General features: G+C 35.4%; 1 protein-coding gene across 1 annotated transcript in view; it reads left to right on the forward strand.

Moving 5' to 3' along the window:
* Positions 1 to 20,271, forward strand: part of xpo6 (exportin 6) — a 33,612-nt gene extending 13,341 nt beyond the window's left edge. Inside the window, exons 7-25 of the mRNA XM_073848733.1 lie at positions 257 to 740; positions 829 to 955; positions 5,889 to 5,998; positions 6,079 to 6,187; positions 6,269 to 6,361; positions 8,205 to 8,274; positions 9,474 to 9,633; positions 11,155 to 11,247; positions 11,328 to 11,475; positions 13,464 to 13,610; positions 13,727 to 13,898; positions 15,119 to 15,274; positions 15,423 to 15,537; positions 15,628 to 15,706; positions 15,794 to 15,886; positions 17,033 to 17,194; positions 17,479 to 17,577; positions 18,945 to 19,175; positions 19,486 to 20,271. Of these exons, the coding sequence (XP_073704834.1) occupies positions 257 to 740; positions 829 to 955; positions 5,889 to 5,998; positions 6,079 to 6,187; positions 6,269 to 6,361; positions 8,205 to 8,274; positions 9,474 to 9,633; positions 11,155 to 11,247; positions 11,328 to 11,475; positions 13,464 to 13,610; positions 13,727 to 13,898; positions 15,119 to 15,274; positions 15,423 to 15,537; positions 15,628 to 15,706; positions 15,794 to 15,886; positions 17,033 to 17,194; positions 17,479 to 17,577; positions 18,945 to 19,175; positions 19,486 to 19,587 (2,750 nt within the window). The 3' untranslated portion in view covers positions 19,588 to 20,271. The remainder of the gene's footprint in view (positions 1 to 256; positions 741 to 828; positions 956 to 5,888; positions 5,999 to 6,078; positions 6,188 to 6,268; positions 6,362 to 8,204; positions 8,275 to 9,473; positions 9,634 to 11,154; positions 11,248 to 11,327; positions 11,476 to 13,463; positions 13,611 to 13,726; positions 13,899 to 15,118; positions 15,275 to 15,422; positions 15,538 to 15,627; positions 15,707 to 15,793; positions 15,887 to 17,032; positions 17,195 to 17,478; positions 17,578 to 18,944; positions 19,176 to 19,485) is intronic.
* Positions 20,272 to 20,631: the final 360 nt, after the last annotated feature.

Below are 20,631 nucleotides of genomic sequence, written 5' to 3' on the forward strand. Positions count from 1 at the left end.
GTTACGTTATTTTATTTATAGTATCTCAATATATTTATCTCAATTTGTGTACTTTGAGGACATAAAAATAAATAAAATTTATATGTTTTTACAAGATTGTACACAATGTGGAAGCTAACATTTTGGCTAAGGGATTAGCATAATGTGGATTAACCGTTAACCACATGGGTCGTCAACCAATACTGAAAATCACAAAATGCTCTCTCTAGTTGAAACCCCCCAGTAAATGATTGTTGTCTTTTGTCATGTTCCGTAGGTGTTTTGTCAGGCGACAACACAGCGATGCTTCTGGAAGCTGAAAGCGGCGCTCTGTGTCTGCTAGCGCTGGAATGCCTGGCTCATCTCTTCAGCTGGATCCCCCTCTCCTCTTCCATCACTCCATCCCTCCTTGCTTCGATTTTTCATTTCGCTCGCTTCGGATGTCAGCAGCCAATCAAAACCAAACCTCTGCCCACTTCCAATGGAGACTCGGCCCCTGGAAGCCACCCAGCCAATGGCGGCGGCGGAGGACACGGCAGGACTGGTCAGATGGTGGGCCACGCCGAACGTGCCAGACTGGGCATCATGGCCATGAACTGTATTAACGAGTTAATGTGCAAAAACTGCGTCCCGGTGGACTTTGAGGAGTTTCTGCTTCGCATGTTTCAACAGACTTTTTACCTGCTGCAAAGACTCACAAACACACACTCGCACACCAACACGCACACTATCAAAAGCAGGTTGCAAGAATTAGACGAAAGGTAAGAAATGGATGCGCATGCCTTAAAGTTTTAACTCATTGATGCCGCTGCTTTCTAACCCCTGTTTCTGCTTGTCTGTCCGTCTCAGCTATGTGGAAAAGTTCACCGATTTCCTCAGGCTGTTTGTTAGTGTTCATCTGCGGAGGATCGAATCTAATGCCCAGTTTCCTCTAGTGGAATTTCTAGCTTTGCTCTTCAAATACACCTTTAACCAGGTAAAACTCCTTCTCTTCTCCTTCTTAATGTTCCAGGAAGCACTGACTAACTTACCGTATTCATGTCTAATTATATTTCCTTTTGCTGAACTTTTATTACTCAAACCTTCCCTGTTCCTCTAATTTTTGACGCTGTCACCCTTCTTTTTGTTTTTGTTTTTTTTTAACTGGTGAAAACACCAGGTTTATTTTTATTGATGTTTTCCTGGTCATAGTTGAGTGTTTGTTGAAAGTGTCTGCATTGGAAGGTGCTTTTTTTTACTCTTCTCAGTGGCTTTGTCAAGTTTCACCCACAAGATGTGCGTTATAGTGACTAATGAAGGTTATAGTGACTAATTAAGTTGTCATGAATTGAGAAATCAAATTTTCCCTGATCTTTGGACTTACGTTTTTAGCCCATTTTAGAATATGCGATATGGTTATAGTAACAAAATGAGAGGAATCATAAAAATTAGTTTTTATTTAGTACTGTCCTGAATTAAGCTGTTTTACATAATTGATGTTTACATGTACACATTTATTATAATTAACTAAAACCATTTAAAAATGCTACTTGAAATATACTAGTATAGTATACTTTAACAGAAATAAATATAATTTAATAAAAACCTCAAACATATTTTTTAGCTAATTGCCAAAGCAATACTTCTTAATTTAGTTTAAATTGCCGCACTAAAAGAATGAAACCAAAACAAAAATTAATAAAGGCTAAACAAAACTCTATAAACAAAACAAATAAACATGGCAGAAACGCACAAATTAAGTAAAAATATTACAAATATACAGTGGGTACTGAGAGTATTCAGACCCCCTTAAATGTTTCACTCTTTGTTATATTGCAGCCATTTGCTGAAATCATTTAAGTTCATTTTTTTCCTCATTAATGTGTACACAGCACCCCATATTGACAGAAAAACACAGAATTGTTGACATTTTTGCATATTTATTAAAAAGAAACTGAAATATCACATGGTCCTAAGTATTCCGACCCTTTGCTCAGTATTTAGTAGAAGCACTAATACACTAATACAGCCATGAGTCTTTTTGGGAAAGATGCAACAAGTTTTTCACACCTGGATTTGGGGATCCTCTGCCATTCCTCCTTGCAGATCCTCTCCAGTTCTGTCAGGTTGGATGGTAAACGTTGGTGGACAGCCATTTTTATGTTTCTCCAGAGATGCTCAATTGGGTTTAAGTCAGGGCTCTGGCTGGGCCACTCAAGAACAGTCACGGAGTTGTTGTGAAGCCACTCCTTCGTTCTTTTAGCTGTGTGCTTAGGGTCATTGTCTTGTTGGAAGGTAAACCTTCGGCCCAGTCTGAGGTCCTGAGCACTCTGGAGAAGGTTTTCGTCCAGGATATCCCTGTACTTGGCCGCATTCATCTTTCCCTCGATTGCAACCAGTCATCCTGTCCCTGCAGCTGAAAAACACCCCCACAGCATGATGCTGCCACCACCATGCTTCACTGTTGGGACTGTATTGGACAGCTGATGAGCAGTGCCTGGTTCTCTCCACACATACCGTTAAGAATTAAGGCCAAAAAGTTCTATCTTGGTCTCATCAGACCAGAGAATCTTATTTCTCACCGTCTTGGAGTCCTTCAGGTGTTTTTTAGCAAACTCCATGCAGGCTTTCATGTGTCACGAGGAGAGGCTTCTGTCGGGCCACTCTGTCATAAAGCCCTGACTGGTGGAGGGCTGCAGTGATGGTTGACTTTCTACAACATTTCTCCCATCTCCCGACTGCATCTCTGGAGCTCAGCCACAGTGATCTTTGGGTTCTTCTTTACCTCTCCCACCAAGGCTCTTCTCCCCCGATAGCTCAGTTTGGCCGGACGGCCAGCTCTAGGAAGGGTTCTGGTCGTCCCAAACGTCTTCCATTTAAGGATTATGGAGGCCACTGTGCTCTTAGGAACCTTAAGTGCAGTAGAAATTTTTTTGTAACCTTGGCCAGATCTGTGCCTTGCCACAATCCTGTCTCTAAACTCTTCAGGCAGTTCCTTTGACCTCATGATTCTCATTTGCTCTGACATGCACTGTGAGCTGTGAGGTCTTATATAGACAGTTGTGTGGCTTTCCTAATCAAGTCCAATCAGTATAATCAAACACAGCTGGACTCAAATGAAGGTGTAGAACCATCTCAATGATGATCAGAAGAAATGGACAGCACCTGAGTTAAAAATATGAGTTTCACAGCAAAGGGTCTGAATACTTAGGACCATGTGATATTTCAGTTTTTCTTTTTTAATAAATCTGCAAAATGTCAACAATTCTGTGTTTTTCTGTCAATATGGGATGCTGTGTACATTAATGAGGGAAAAAAATAACTTAAATGATTTCAGCAAAGGTTGCAATATAACAAAGAGTGAAACATTTAAGGGGGTCTGAATACTTTCCGTACCCACTGTATATTAAAAATATATAAAAAGAAATACTAATTCAAAATGTTTATAAAATTATGATAGCATCTCAGTGATACCAAAAAGAAACATTATTTGGTAAACCAGTTGCAATTGGATGCAGGTAAATCCCAATGGAAATATACTGTCAGCATGTCAATAAGCATTTTCATGTATGGACTCATTTACTGTCAGTTGGTTATTTGCAAAATCATTTATGCAGTAAATCAAGCCAGGTGACTAAATGGTAAACTGTTTGTCCTAGTAGCCTGAAAATCATCAGTTATTTAGGGTGTGTTCACACTTGTCATGTTTGGTTCAATTAGAATAACCTCTGGTGCGATTGCTCTGTTAGTGCGGTTCGTTTTGAGTAAATGTGAATGCTGCCATCCGAACCCTAGTGCGCACCAAACAAGCAGACAGAGACCGCTAAAAAGATGTGGTGTGGTTTGAATGAAATATGAATGCAACACGGACCAAATACTTCTAACCGGATCGAAAACAGGAAGTAATGACAAGATGCAACGCTATATATGATATGATTTTACAAAAGGAGCAAGCGGTGTATCCAAAACAAAATGAGCGTGCTTAGTCCAGCAGACGGCATTAAGTGTAGTCGACTTAAAGTGGCATTGAGCAGACTGATCACTGAATGGGTACTTTTATGTCATACACCCGCAGTAGTGCTTTCATTCGAAGACCTTTTCTTTTTGTTTCGGGTGTTTGGTGAGTCCCATCACAAAACATGTCCTTCAACCCGACGAATCAGGTTGTAAACGTATCACTATGCCTTTAGGTTCGGTGTCTATAGGTTCGTTGTAAAAAATGCCAGTGTGAACGCTAAGCAGACCAGGACCAAATGTATCATTTTCCTTTTTGGTTTGGACCAAATGAACCAAACGAACCAAACTGCATGTGTGAAGGCACCCTTAAATTGTTTACATTTACATATATACAGAAAGCAAACAAAGAACAGTTGTGTCATAATCACTGGAGCTTTCAATCACTTTAGTTTAACGCAAGTGACTGAGTTCTGCACTCTCACCAAAAATAATGCAGTAATCAACCCTTTTCATGATTAATCTCAGCAACTGCGATTATTAAAATTGTCGTAAAGGTTTTCACGTCATTTTTATTTCATAAATAACAAATATAACAAATTATGTCTCGTGCTGAAATATGTAGTAGAAAACCTATGAAATTTACATTATTTTAAGAATCCACATTGTTATATACTAGGAATGTAATGATATTATCAATATCATGGTATTGCGATAGCAATGATATCATGGTAACATGACAATATGACATGATAAATCTTCCAGGCAAAAAGTGTAGTTTTTTTTAAATATATTTAAACTTCTTATTCTAACATAAAATGTCTTTAAAGGTGTTTTTTTTGGCCATTATGCTTTGGCACAGTATCTGTCAAACAAACTAAAACCGAAACCACAATATGACGTAATCCCTTCAAGTCTGTTTTCTCTGCGCATTTCAAGGCAAAGCGTGCACTTCGTTAAGGTGGTCATCTCGTGATAAGGAGTTTTCCGTGCCTCAAAATGGCTCAGTTTACAGTGAATGCATGTTTATTGCATGTGTTTTGTGAGTTAAGTGCACATTTGGGAACACAACGGCTACCAGTTATGCTTTATTTTCACTGCAAATGATTACAGTATTTTACAAAATTTGTAGCAAGATGCGTTTTTGCCTCCCTATTATATACATATTTTGGACTATGGGGGGGGCGCCATTATTTTGATTACGTAAAAACAGTTGCACTCAGTGAGCTACTTGCAGCACAACTATTTTACTGCAACACAACTCAGAAAATAAAATACTGATACAATGACCACAGCTAGTGAAAGAGCTTGCATGTGGTGATGGATATAAGCGTAGGCCTAAACCAAATGCCATACCATTGATTTTTCCCACAAAGAGTCTAAATGCCCCTGGATATTGCATGAAATATGCACTAAGAAACTCCTTCAGTGTCTATGGCTTCATGACAAGTGTCGGCATCTAGCGTTTCTTGTCTCTGCCATTTGTAAGCTGTTTCTTCTTAATCATCCACATCTTCTCATTCTTTTCTCCTCTCCATTTTCTTCTTATCGCTAAGAAAGCAGTGAAGACTTGCATCGCTTCTCTTGTTGCCCTTCGACTGAAAATTACAAACAAAAGCCGCACAATGTGGCATCAAATCAGTATTTTATTTTCCGAGTTGTGTTGCAGTAAAAATCGCAACAGGTAGCACCATTAGCTTACAGAGTGCAGCCGCTTTACGTAATCAAAATAATGGCTCTCATATAGTCCAAAATATATATAAAACGATGTGGAATTTAAAATAACGTAAATCTTTCATAGGTTTTCTACTACATATTTTAGTAAGATCATTTATATTATATTAAGCACCTCAGAAAACATAAAATATAAATGCAATTTGTGACCCATTTAAATAGAGAGTGAAGCAGCACTAAAGCGCGTAACTTTTCATGTTTTATGCATCTCTTCACTTAAACATGTCTTTAATTTGTTGTAGCCAAGTCATGAGGGTTATCTGGCCTGTCTGGACATCTGGAGTATATTCCTAGACTACCTAACCACCAAGATCAGAAGCCGATTGGCTGATAGTGACAGTGTGATTAACAGGTGCGTGTCTGTGCGCTTTTTGTGAGTTTAACTTGTATTAGAAGCATGGAAGTAATCTGTGTATGTGTGTGTGTGACCAGATATAAAGACGCTCTAGTTCTGCTGCTGCGAGAAGTTCTTAACAGGATCCAGTTCAGGTTAAACCAGAGTCAACTAGAAGAACTCGATGACGAGACCCTTGATGACGATGTAAGTTTCAATCAAACATACAACGAACGAAGCATCAATTTTGTTCTGCAGATTTTTTGGAACTTTTTTTAATCTCTATAGCAACAGACGGAATGGCAACGATACCTGCGTCAGAGTTTGGAAGTGGTTGCCAGGGTGATGGAGCTGCTGCCGTCCCAGACCTTTTCAGTTCTGGTAGGTGTATGTGAGTGGGTGAGCGTGTACGTCCTCGCTCTCTCTTTGTACTGAAAACAATTGACTCCTCATTGGCAAGTCTAATAGATGTTTAGAGGGGTAGTTCATCCAAAAATGAAAACTATGTCATTAATTGCTTACCCTCATGTCATTCCAGACCCGTAAGACCTTTGTTTATCTTCAAAAGACAAATTAAGGTATTTTTGATGAAGTACAAGGGCTCTATGTCCCTCCATAGGCAGCAAGGGTACTACCACAGTCAAGGCAGAGAAACATGAAATAGTCCATGTGGTCCACATCAGTGGTTTAATTGTAAAATTTTATAAAGCTACGAGAATACTTTTTGTGCACAAAGAAAACAAAAAACAACTTTATTCAACAATTTCTTTTATTTTAACAATGTCCTTACTATGTGTCTGTGCCTTGACCATGGTGTAGGAGGTTCAGAGAGCTCTCAGATTTCATCAAAAATATCTTAATTTGTGTTCCAAAGATGAACGAGGGTCTTACCGGTTTGGAACGACATGAGGGATAGTAATTTATAACAGAATTTTCATTTTTGGGTGAACTAGCCTTTTAATATGAAAGTAAATATGATTTAAAAATCCAAAGAAATATGGAATTTACGATTTTAAATCAAAGTTTGCTTTAATCCACATGAGTATGAGTATTAGAGCTGTTAGTAAATTAATGTTCAATACAATTAATTACATTGCTGATATAATGACAGTTTCCATTGTTGTTCATATGAATGCGTGCACATGCACACAAATAAATGCTATTTTTTTTTAATGCCATAATTGCATTTTTCTGTATTTCCAAAACAAAAATTTAGTGTTAATGAACTCCGTTGTCATCCAAGATGTTCATCTCTTTCTTTCTTCAGTCGTAAAGAAATTGTTTTGTGAGGAAAACATTTCAGGCATTATCCCCATATAGTGGATTTCTATGGTGTCCGAGAGTTTGAACTTAGAAAATTTAGTTTCAATGCTGCTTCAAAGGGCTCCAAACGATCCCAGCTGAGGAAGAAGGGTCTTATCTAAATAAATTATACCTTTTAACCTCAAATACCTGTCTTGTCCAGCTCTGCATGCATTCTGGTTCAAGACAGTTAGGGTATGTTGAAAAACTTACATTTCATTTTCTCCTCCAACTTTAAAATCAGCCTAAATCGCTGCCGAAGTACCGGCCCAGTGTTACACAAAGTGAACATGCAAAGAAGATCAAACGCACTTTAAAATAAAAGTTAAGACCGCAATGTATGAATATTTTGAAGTTGGAGGAGAAAATGAGATGGGAGTTTTTGGACATACCCTAACTGTCTTGAACAGGACTGCACAGAGTATGCATGTGCATGGCAGAGCTAGACAAGACAAGCATTTGAGGTTTAAAAAGTATATAAATATTTATTTTTTATAAAAAAAAAGACAGATCGTTTCGCTAGATAAGACCCTTATTCCTCAGCTGGGATCATTTAGAGCCCTTTAAAACTGCATTTAAACTCCATTTTAGAAGTTCAAACTCGCAGGCACCATAGAAGTCCACTGTATGGAGATAATTCCTGAAATGTTTTCCTCAGAAAACATCATTTCTTTACAACTGAAGGAAGAAAGGCATGAACATCTTGGATGACAACAGGGTTGAGTACATTATCTGTACGTTTTTGCTCTGGAAGTTGAACTACTCCTTTAATAAATGTTGTCATTTTGAAAAAGCTTTTTTTTTTAAATTAAATAGCATTTTTAGTTTTACGTTTTATTATTAATTGCACAAAATTTGCATGTTAAATGTTATCCATTATAAATGTATAATGACTAGAGTGTGTGATATTGTGTGTTTTTAGTTTCCGGTGCTCCAGGATGATCTGGACGTTTATCTTGGGCTGCAGCAGTTTATCGTGAGATCAGGAACAAGTAAGTTTCTCTTCATTATCGCAAACTGAATGCGTTTTATTGACAGTGGATTTGTTCCAAAATCTGACACACTCAGATAATATTTTTAGGCATCCAAGTGTAAACACAGTTTCATTTTGAGAGACATTGTTTTGGCCAAATTTTAAAGGATGATTGCATAAAATAGACAAAGCAATCCCAGAATGCATTGCGCAAAGCTATTGAAAAATGCCATGCAAAATTTACCAAAATTGCAAAATGCACCAAAGCGTAAAGCGGAATTTTCTGGAAATGTGATATGTTTGACAACTTTATTTCCTTGTTAGTCAGGCATCAGAGTCCTGGCTACAGTAAATAAGACTATCTATCTATCTATATATATATATATATATATATATATATATATATATATATATATATATGCTATCAAGAGTCCTTGTTAATCAGGCAGTAACATTTTTTTTTGCTATCAGACTTCCTATCAAATATTACACAGATATTTTACTGCTGTGATGTGGAATTGTACTTTTTGACCCAAGATTTTAAGTTGCTTCATGTAAGTGGAGGCTGGCTTGATGTAGGGCTGTTCAACCATATATATAAAATAGGAAGTTCTGCATTAACTGTAACACATACACTACCTTTCAAAACTTTGCTGTTGGTAAGGTTTTGTAACTTGTCTAAAATACAGAAACAAATGCAATATTGTGAAATATTATTTCATGTTTTCTATTTGATTATATTCTAAAATGAAATTAATTCCTATGTTGCAAAGCTGAATTTTCAGGATCATTACTCCGGTCTTCACTGTCATACGATCACTCAGAAATCTTTCTAATATGCTGATTTGCTACTCAAGTTTCCTGTTATTAATGTTAAAAACAGTTTGTAATGAACACAAAGGTAAAAAGAATAGCATTTAATAAAATATTTTCTAACATATTTTACTGTTAGTTTTGATCAATGAAATGCATCCTTGCTGAATAAAAAAAAAGTATCGCTGACTCAGAACTTACCAGTGGTAATGTACCTTCAACTGATGCCTTAAGCTATATCTACAGACTGCTTAAATGTTCAAGTGAGTATTGTAGTACTATGTGGTCTTGTAGTGTTCGCTCTGATGCTTTATTAGTGGCAATTCTGTTCTCATGTGGCTAGTGAGCTGCTGTCAGCTGATGCTTGGTGGTTTCACACCTTTCTCTCCGTGTGTGTGAGAATAGGTCGAAGGCTGAACATCACAGCAGAGGCCGACTGCAGAAAGCTGCACTGCGCGCTCAGAGACCTGAGCTCTCTGCTGCAGGCCGTGGGACGTCTGGCCGAATTCTTCACCGGGGACGTTTTCAATGCTCGCTTTAATGACGCTCTCGCCATCGTGCAGAGGTCAGTTCCTGAATCACAATTCCTCTTTTAACAACAATACCTCCCTCCTTATGTGTGCACTTCATATGTTTTGTGTGTTTGCTCATGTATTTTTGTATTTATTTAGCAGGACAGTGCATATTAAAAACAGAACATCTATAACATGCCAGAGTTAGCCAAAGGCTGATTTTCATCTGTTGTCCTGTAGGCCTGTTGTACAATGGCACCCTAGAAAAAGCATAAAATGTTATAAACAGTGAGGTAAACAACATTAAGAAAAGGGATGTTAACGAAGTGTTAGTCGGTTACAGTAGAGGCAGCAGTAGCGTAAGGAGACAATGCGATACAACTAAAATTAGTTGTGAAAAGCACAAGGAGCAGCAGCAAAGGGTTTAGTAAAAACATAAAAGCAGCAGTGTAAATAGCAAGCATTAATAAAGCAGATTAGAACATTTGCAAATGTATATTAAAATGACAAGCATTAATATCAAAATCCTAAAATAATGTTTTATGCCATGATTTACATATTACATTTTATTAGTGGACTTTACTAAGCCAAGCATCACTGTCACTAGTGACTGGCTTGTAGAAAGTGCAACAGTGCCACATGTTGACATTGAAAGTTCAGTGCTCTCATTTATGGAGTTAAATCCTTGCCTTTTTGAGCTGAATAATCATATCATAAATTTGTAAATTTAAATGGTCTTAAAGTGAGAATTAAGGCTTTTGTAATACCATTTAAGATATGAAAGACCTTTTTTGGCTTCTTTTTAAATGTTTCTTTTTCTTTTCTTTTTTATAAGCACTTTTTTTTGTTGTTGTTTTTTTGATTATACCAAAACTTAAACAATACTGTTTAGACTTTCCGAAAAATAAACGGTTTCCTTTATATGCTGTTCAAACCCTCATTTTATAAAAAAAAAAGTTTGGTTTTACTTTCACTATTTGAAAGTATTTCCTTGTTTTCGCCAACACAGGGTGTCAAAGTAATATGTAAATATTTTTCAGATTTTTTTTTTAATGCCAAAAATCATTCAGATATTAAGTAAAGATCATTTTCCATGAAGATATTTTGTAAATTTCCTACCATAAATATATCAAAACTTAATTTTTGATTAGTAATATGCATTGCTAAGAACTTAACATGGACAGCTTAAAAGGTGATTTTCTCAAAATAGTTTTTTATTAGGATTTTTTTTTGCCCCTTTAGATTTTCAAATGGTTGTCTCTCAACCAAATATTGCGATGTAAATATTAATATGATATATATGATATAAATAACATTGCATATCCTAACAAATCATACATCATTGGAAAGCTTATTAGATTAGCTTTTTAGATTGTATAAATCTCAATTTGGAAAAATTGACCCTTACGTCTAGTTTTGTGGTTCAGGGTCATAAATACCATATTAAACATTTAGGAATTATAAATGACAGGTTAATAGCTTGAGTTATTAATACACAAGTATACTGAGTGATGTTTAGTCAGATGTAATTAACTGACTGAAATATGTGATGGCAATTGTGTTTCTCCTCTCAGATTGGTGGAAGTGTCATGTTATGGTTCTCAGATCAGCCTGTACGACGTAGAAATGGCTGTTCCTTCAGTGCTCAAACCGGACCTTATAGATGTGTAAGTAGTCATAAACGCTGTTCAAGGTGCTAAGGGGTATCGTTTTATTATCATGCTTAATAAACCTCTCTGTTTTGCAGCCATGCACAGTCATTGGCTGCTCTGCAGGCGTATTCTCATTGGCTGGCTCAGTTTTGTGGAGAGGTACAGAGACAACAAGATCAAACGCAATTTATGGATCTCATCACGTCAAGCATGGCTGCCACAACCCCTCTCATCAATGCCAAGGTGATTTGATGTTTAAGAATGATCATTTAAAGGTCCACTGAAGTGCTTTGAAACATGCAGTGTTATTCTGTGTGTTAAGGTCATTGTAAATAATACAGGAAGACAAGGCGGAACATATCAAGCAGTCCCGCCCCCTTTTTTAAATATCCAATAGCGTTTTGTTTACATCACAGCTTTAGCCAGAGCCATTGAGCTCGGTAAAGCTGCATTTGACATCGAAATACAACCACAATCTCATCCATATCGCTATAAAACATAGCATTCTGTGTGGAATTCAAATGGGTTCGATACGTTTTGTTGTCTGCACCAATTTGTGCATATGATCCGCTCCATACTATCGTGTTTCTGGACCGTTCGCGTGACACAGCCAGAAACCAGTAGTGCATATTTGTGAGATGGGAAGATTTATACACTGTAGTTTAGGACTGTCATGATTGTTTGACTCTATTAGAGTACTCAATTTAAAAATGCTCAGTTGCATTTTGCCTGTGTTAAGTAACCGGCAAAATACCAGAAGTGTATTGAAGCATTTCACGAATGACAATTCATGAAACGCATTATTATATGTTTTCCAAGACTGCATGATATGTTAAACCCATTTAAAATCATAAAGCATAATGCTATTGTGAATTTACAAACGCTGTGATTATAAATCTACACAATCAAAAGAGAATACATCGATATCTTTCTCAGTATGCTAACTGTTCATTGTGATATCAAAATACAATTTTAAACCCTCATTTTTATGTTTTGATGTCCAAATAATTACAGTGGTTGTAGCATTTCTGTCGTTAAATAAATGATCATTGCCTTATTGCTAGAGGTTGACCGATATTGGTTTTTACCGATACTAATAGCTAGGTTGGACCACACTGGCCGATACCGATTAATTAACCGATAGTTTTTGAAAATGGATACTGAAAGGCAACTAAATTAGTGCTCTACTATTTTTTTTTTTTAAGTACTAAACCATACTTTGTAAATAAATACTAATATTAATTATATTTTGATCATTAAAGTTATTTCATAGTTCATTAATGTTAACAAAATAAACTTCAAAATTTAACAATATATCAAATGTTGAAATTAACACTCTAACAAGGAACAACACTTCTATTCTACAGCTTTCATCAATCTTAGTTGATGTTACAAATGGGCTCATCAAAAAATCTAATGTAGTCAGTACAGACACTAAATCCATAGCATTCATTTCTTCATGCATAATGCAGAACTTTTTATTGTAAACAAGCCTAAAATTTACAGGGACTCTTTATTTTGATATGGCTATGCTTTAATACCTCCAGTTGCTTATTCAGGAACATGTATGATACAATATTAATTCATTTTTAAATAAATGTTGTTGTTTTTTTGATCTTTCAATTTAAAGAATCCTGAAAATGTATCAGAGTTTCCACAAAAATATGATGCAGGACTGATAATAGTAAGAAATGTTTTTTTGAGCATTGTTTTTTTGATCATGTGACACCGAAGACTACAGTAATGATGCTGGAAATTCAGCTTTGATCACAGAAATAAATTCCATGAAAATATATGAAAAGTCAAAAAAAGATATTTTAAATTGCTAAAATATTTTGTGTGTATTACTGTTTTAACTGTATTTTGGAGCCAAAATAGCAGAAAAAAAGGTCTAGGGTAAAATGCATTTCATGTGTGACTTAATTTTAAACACTGAGAATACACTGGGACTCTTATTTTGAAATGTATATGCATGGCTCCTACCAGCTGGTCTTTCAAACAGATGCGGGAGATAAAGTGCTTTTACAGCAACAAAGTAAACACTATCATAATTCATTCACCCATGAATTGTTTATGTTAAGGTTTGCAGTACTGATGTCCAAACTAAAACATTGATCTGTGTGCTAAGCTTTACGATTTCACTAGATTTTTAGATTCATTGTTCAACCAGTTTTTCCTCATTCTTTGACTCTGGGAAAACCGCTAATCTGAGTGATCTCTGTGTGCCGCAGGTTCCAGAGAAATTGCTGTTATCTGCGTGCCATCTCCTGGTCTCCATGGCGACCACCGTGCGGCCAGTGTTCCTGGTGTCGTTGCCGGCGGTGCAGAATATCTTCAACCTGATCACGGAGAATCATAACCACAGATTACCTCAGGAGGTGTGTGTGCGTGCGCGGGTTTATATTGGTCCGTTTTAGGAAAACAGGACAGCACAGTGTGTACTTGGATCCATCTGTATTTGCTTGTGATGTAACGTTTGTTGTTTTTGTCTAAGGCTCATGTCCTCGTGTGTCGAGCTCTGTCAAACATGATGCTGTTGCCGTGGCCTAGCCTGCCGGAGGCGGAGCAGCAGTGGCCGAACCGTTCGTCCAATCACACGCGGCTTCTCAGCAGCCTCACGCAGCAATACCGCCTCCTGCCCCGCCCACCCAACCATCACCCCAACAGTAAGAGCAACGGATGATTATTTTTTATAGTATGGGGTCAATAAGATTTTTTTTTTATGATTTTTTTTTTTTTTTAAATCCTTTTATTCAGCAAGTATGCTTTAAATTAAGTGACAAATAATTTTTAATCTTAAAAAATAAATCAAAAGATTTAAATATTAAATAAATGCTGTTCTTTTGAGCTCTCTATCCATTGAAGAGTCTTTAAAAATTTTCACAGTTATTAAGAAATATATTAAGCAGCAAATCAGGATATTAGAATTATTTCTGAAAGATCATGTGACCCTGAAGACTGGAGTAATGATGCTGAAAATACGTTTTTGCATCACAGGAATGAATTTCATTTTTAAATATATTCAAATAGAAAACTTATTTAAATTTAAATGTAGTATTTTGCAATATTTTTACTGTATTTTTCATCAAGTTAAATACACTTGGTGAGCATAAGAGTGTGATTTCAAAAACGTAAAACAATTTTGCCACACATCACCAACCTCAGATTCACTCACTCACTTATTTTATGTATATATTTACTTATATACTTTATTTTTTTAAATAAAGCATTTATTTAAAATATTTTTTTAATTTGAAATCAATATTTTGATCAAATTAAAACATCCTTTCTAAATAAAGGTATTAGTTTCTTAAAAAAAATTGTTTATAGTATTATATATTATAATATAAATTATAATAGACAGTCCCTCCTATGATTTCTCTCTTTTTATAACTTCACAATTTACTTCATAATTTTTATTACATTTATCTATCATGTAATATTTTTAAATAAATAAATAAACATAATTAAATCAAATACTAATTGGTTGTAATTCTACATTTTTAAATGTTGCCACTAATCCTAGGTTTTGTCCATTTGTCAGTAAGATTTTTATTATAAACATCTTTTGTAAAAAAAAAAGTACAAAAATGTGTTTATTTATTTTTAAAGGCTTAAACTAAGAATATGTTTAACATTATTTGTATGTTTGTGTGTGTATATGTTTTATGTTTATATATATATATATATATATATATTATATATGTTTTTTTTTCCCAGGAATATATATTTTTAGAATTGTCTATCTATTATTGTAAAAAAAAAAGGAAGAAAACATGTATGTTTATTTAACATTTTTGTATGTATGTTTATTTTTAAAGGCTTGCTTTGTACTAGTGAACCTAATTATTTTAAAAAATCACTCTAATAATGATCTGTTTCTCAGGTAAAGCAGTGATCCAGCAGACTCTGTGCGTGTTGAAAGATCTGGTGGACAGTATATCGGGAGAGGCCACCAAATCACGTCAGATCTGTTACCACAGCCTACAGGAGTCTGTCCAGGTCACGCTGGCGCTCTTCCCCCTCTTCATCCAGCAGCCAGGTAACAAAAGAATCTCTCGAACAGCCGGTGAACTCAGGCTTACATTAACATTTATGACAACATCTTCTTTACTGCTTTATAGTTTTAATCACGATTGCTGAGGTTTCATTGGACTGACATCTTGTCTAATGTGTTTGCTCTTTCTCAGATGTAACAGATGAGATGCTGAGTTTCTTCCTCACACTGTTTCAAGCACTGCGTGTGCAGATGGGTGTGGCGTTCACAGAGCAGATCATCCAGACCTTCCTCAGCATGTTCACCAGGTAACCTTCACATGAAGTTGGTATGAGTGCTAATTTACTCTAATCAGTCAGGCTGATCTAACTTGACTCAATCGTCACCATGTTCCTCAGAGAGCAGCTGGCGGTGAGCATCTTACAGGAGGGCAGCTCTGGATCCAAAGTGGTTCAAAAGTTTCTCAAGATTCTGCAGGTAAAGGGAACAAAAGCTACTTTGCATTTGGGTTTCCGTGTTTGTTAAACACGCTACTCACAGTTTATCTTTGGGTCGTTGTTTTAGGTGGTGGTTCAAGAACCCGGTCAGACCTTCAAACCTCTGTTACCCAGCATCCTCAGCCTTTGTTTGGATCAGGTTTACCCAATAGTGGCAGAGGTATGAAACACAAAAAAGACACCCAACCTCTTAAAGGGATTAGTTTAATTCCAGAACAAAAATTTGCAGATAATGTAATCACCCCCTTGCCATCCAAGATGTTCATGTCTTGTTTCTTCAGTTCTTCTCTCCATATAATGGACTTCTATGGTGCCTGTGAGTTTGAACTTCCAAAATGCAGCTTCAAAGGGCTCTAAAAGATTCCAGCCAGGGAAGAAGGGTCTTATTTAGCGAAACAATCGATCATTTTCTTTAAAAAAAAATATTTATACACTTTTTAACCAAAAATGCTCATCTTTTTCTAGCTTACAATGCATATTTTTAAAGGCTGATTTCTCAAAATGAGTTTTTTCCTTCTACACTGAGACATACATCTCCACTTCAGTAGCACTTACACTTACACCAAACTTGACATTTTTATCCCTGTTTATATCCTGAAGGTTTTTACAAAGGGATTTGTACATATATGATTTGCTTGATTTTATTTCCCCAAAATTGGTAAAAAATCTAGTGTTTCCTGTCTGTTCTAAGTTTTTTTTTTCTGAGTTATGTCGTGATGAAATAAGATACCCAAAATTCCCTCTGTAAAAACTTCTGACTCTAATATGTCAAAAAAACAGACTTCATCCAGTGTTCAGATTTTTGTACTAGAAATGCAAAATGCAAAATTTCTTTAATGGCTTATTTGCATATTTAAACAACATTTGAGAACTTGTAATACAATTTTTTTTTTTCCAAATTTATCCAAGTAATCAATCAACTGAGTAAGAAAGGTGATAACTATTAGTTGTTTTTTTTTACTCTATTCATCTGCAGTGTCTCGCCTTAAGTATTTAAATTGTCAAAAAAAAAAATTAGAATATAACCAATCGTTTTCAATTGGTTAGAGCCCTTTGAAACGGCAACTAAACTGTGTTTTAGAAGTTCAAAATCGTGGGCACCATAGAAGTCCACTATATGGAGAACATTCTTGAAATGTTTTCCTTTTTTGAATGAAGAAAGAATGACATGAACATCTTGGATGACAAGGTGAACTAATCCTTTAAAGTTGATGAATTTATGGTAAAAAGGGGCAGCTGTGGTTTCCAGAAATAAGATTATGTTATAAAAGTTATTTTTGCTGAACTTTGTCTCTGTGTTCTGCAGCGCTCCTGTCCAGATGTGAAAGCGGAGATGTTCGAACTGCTCTTTCAGATTCTCCATCAGAACTGGAGGTTCTTCTTCAAGAGCTCAGTGCTGAGCAGCGTTCAGAGAACCGGAGCTGAAGAACTGATGGAGAACCAAGCGCAGTTCATTGCCGCCATGCAGGTATCAAGCACACACTGTCCTAAAAACCTGTTTGCAGAGCAGTCCATGTCTTCAGAGTTTGATTCATTCTTTATAAAGAACCACATCAATCATTTATTTCAGTGGCACTGTGTGGTGTCAGTACAGACAACACAGTGCAATATTTCTGGCTTATTGTCTGTATATTATTTAGTGGTTCCCAGAATCATATGATTGAAGCTTCAGTTGCAGTACATGAAGCACTTTCATGCATGGTGTTGGACTGTTTTTGTCTAGACTCATAAACTCATGTCTTTGATTTGCAGGCATTTGGTCAGTCTTTTCTACAGCCAGATATTCACATCTTCAAACAAAACTTGAGTTACCTGGAGGTCCTGAACACCAAACACAAGCTGTACCACAGGGTATTTTTTTTTTTTTCACATTAAGTTTATTCATTTGTTTTAATTTTTGGTAGATGTATTTTTATTAACTTAAAATACATTCATATTTAATATAATAATTTTGAAAAAAAAATTGACTTATTATTTGTTTTATATATATTTTGAGTTTATTTATATTTAAAATATATTTGAATTCCATTTTTCATTGATACTAAAAAATGAAACTATATTTAATCAGTAACACTTTACAAAAAAGTTTTATTAGTTGACGTTAGTTAGCTACTTTAGTAAACATGAACAACACTTCAGCAGCATTTATTAATCTTAGTTGTTAATTTCAACATTTAATAATATATTATTAAAATAACGAGTTGTTTGTTAACATTAGTTAATCCACTGTGAACTAACATGAACAATTTACAATTGTATTTTTATTAACATTAACAAAGATTAATAAATACTGTAATGTATTATTCATGTTATTTAATACATTCATGCTTATAAATGACACATTTGTAAAGTGTGACTATTTAATCTAATATTAATATAAATAAAAAATGTAAATATTTAATAAATTAAAAATTACAGTATACTTTATTAAATAAAAACTATTTAAAATATAATATAATATATAAATAAAACTGAAATGTATTTAAATGTTTCGTTTAATTTGCACTTAATATAAATAATTGAACTAATTTAATGCAAGAAAAATTAGTAAAAAATGTATTAAAAATAAACTACAAATGTAACATTAAATAAGTTTTTAATTTATATTAAATACATTTTTAATTTAAGTTGAATTTATTAGTTTTTTTATATAAAGAATTGTAACTAATTTAATGTTTCAATTTAAATCTAATTCAATCTTATTTATTTAATATAATTAAAAATGTAACTAATTTAATACAAATAAAGTTTAACTGATATTTAATAAAAAATAACGCATATTTGCAAATTAAGCTTAATTAAATTGCATTACTAATAATTAAATTACTATTAAATACATGTAATTCTAGTTTAATTATGTATTTAATATAAGTAAAAATTTAACATTTAATATATCTTTAAATTTAAACGTTTAATTTACGTTTAATACAAATAAAGCTTACATTTAATAAAACATTGTACACATTTAATACAAAGAAAAATGAACATCATAGTTAAACACTAAATAAGTTTCTAATTTATATTAAATGTCATTTTAGTTAAATTAGTTTAATATAAATGTGTTTAATAGAAATAAAAACTAAACTTTAATATATGTTTACATTTATAGTAAATTTTGTAAAAATATTATTTTATTAAATTAGTATTTTTGTATCTATTTATTTATTCAAAAGGCATGTATGTTTATGTTATGACGTGTGGTCACATGTTGATTTCAGAAGCTGTTCCGGAACGCCATGCTGTTCCACTTCATAAATGTTCTCCTGCAAGTCCTCCTGCACAAGAGTCACGACCTCCTCCAGGACGACATCACGCTGGCGCTCTACAACATGGCGGCTGTGGATTTCTCAGCGTTCTACTCCTCCTTCTTGCCAGAGTTCCTCAATGGCTGCCAAGGCCTCGACCCACATCAACGCACAACGCTTGCCCGAAACTTCACGCCAGAGAGGGTGAGCGATCATGACTAAAGCCATTAATACCCAAAGTGTTAATTACATGAGAAATCTGTGTTGTTGGGGTTTTTTTTATAACTAAGCCCAAATTTCAAAATAATCCTAAAGCAGTCTTCATTTTCTTTAAGCAACGTATTTCAATTCAATTTTTCAAATTTGGAGTGAAATATGACCATTTTCTTGCCAGATTTACTTCTCCTATTCATCCTTTTTGCATGAGGTCATGGGTTCAGTCATGCAGCGTGAACCACTTTCATGTTTCAACATGCAAGTGACGTCTTGTTTCTGTCTCTTCCACCCTTCGCAGGACCTGCCATCGTTTTCTCAGGGAGTGTACCGTATCGTGAACGACCTGCGCTTCTACAGACTGTGCAACGGAAGCCTTCCGCCGGGAACCTTGAAGTTATAGCGGCACATCAGCCCTGCCGCACAGCCAAACCACGGCCCATCCTTCTCAAGGACGCGGATCACTGCTTCGGTGGTCATGTATTGCCTTTCGCCAGGGGCCAGCCTGAGATCTCAGCGGCGGCGTGTTTCTGAGAGCCGCAGGGGCTTCGTTCGTCAGCTTCTTTTATGTTTATTTCAGCTAGATTTTACACGTTTGCCAATGATCAAGAGGCCAAAGTGGATGTTTTACAGCTGCTGTCGAGAAACTCGTCCAAAATCAGCTGATGCGAGTCAAAGCGGCGCGCTTCGGGTGTTGCGTTCGTTGGATTCGGAGCAGTGCGTTTCCCATTGCTTGTTGTTTTAAAAAGACCGGTGTAAGTGGAAGCACACTTATTTTGTTGAAGTGAACTGATGGCGTTGGAAATGCAGTGGTGTGGAGTTAAGTTGAGCGAACACATCTCAAGATGGTTACATGTGGATTTTCGTACTGGCTGCTGTTGAGTGAAGCATTGCTGAAGCTCTGAATGGTTTTAAAAAGTGAACGGGTGCAACGCAGAGCACTGAATTTTTTTTTTTTTCTCTTAAATTGTCTGGTTTTATTGCCCTCTCCTTATTTCCACGGAGATGGACTCTCACGTCTTTTTCATATCATTCCATCCTGATCCAGGACAAACAAACCTTCAATAAAGTTTTATAATGAAATGCATTCTCTGTCTCTGTCATTTTGTTACTTGTAGGCGTTGTCTTGTTTTCTCACATACAAAGATGTGACCCTGGCCTGGACCACAAAACCAGTCATAAGTAGAACGGGTGTATTTGTAGCAATAGGCAAAAATACATTGTATGGGTCAAAATGATCCATTTTTCTTTTGTCAAAAATCATTAGGATATTAAGTAAAGATCATGTTTCATGAAGATATTTTGTAAATGTCCTACCGTAAATATATCAAACTTAATTTTTGATAAGTAATATGCACGCTATGAACTTAATTTGGACAACTTTAAAGGTGATTTTCTCAGGCCTGGTTTCACAGACAGGGTTTAGACCAGGGATTAGGCCACAGTT

Source organism: Garra rufa, chromosome 1, assembly GCF_049309525.1.
Source record: "Garra rufa chromosome 1, GarRuf1.0, whole genome shotgun sequence".
Lineage (NCBI taxonomy): Eukaryota > Metazoa > Chordata > Actinopteri > Cypriniformes > Cyprinidae > Garra > Garra rufa.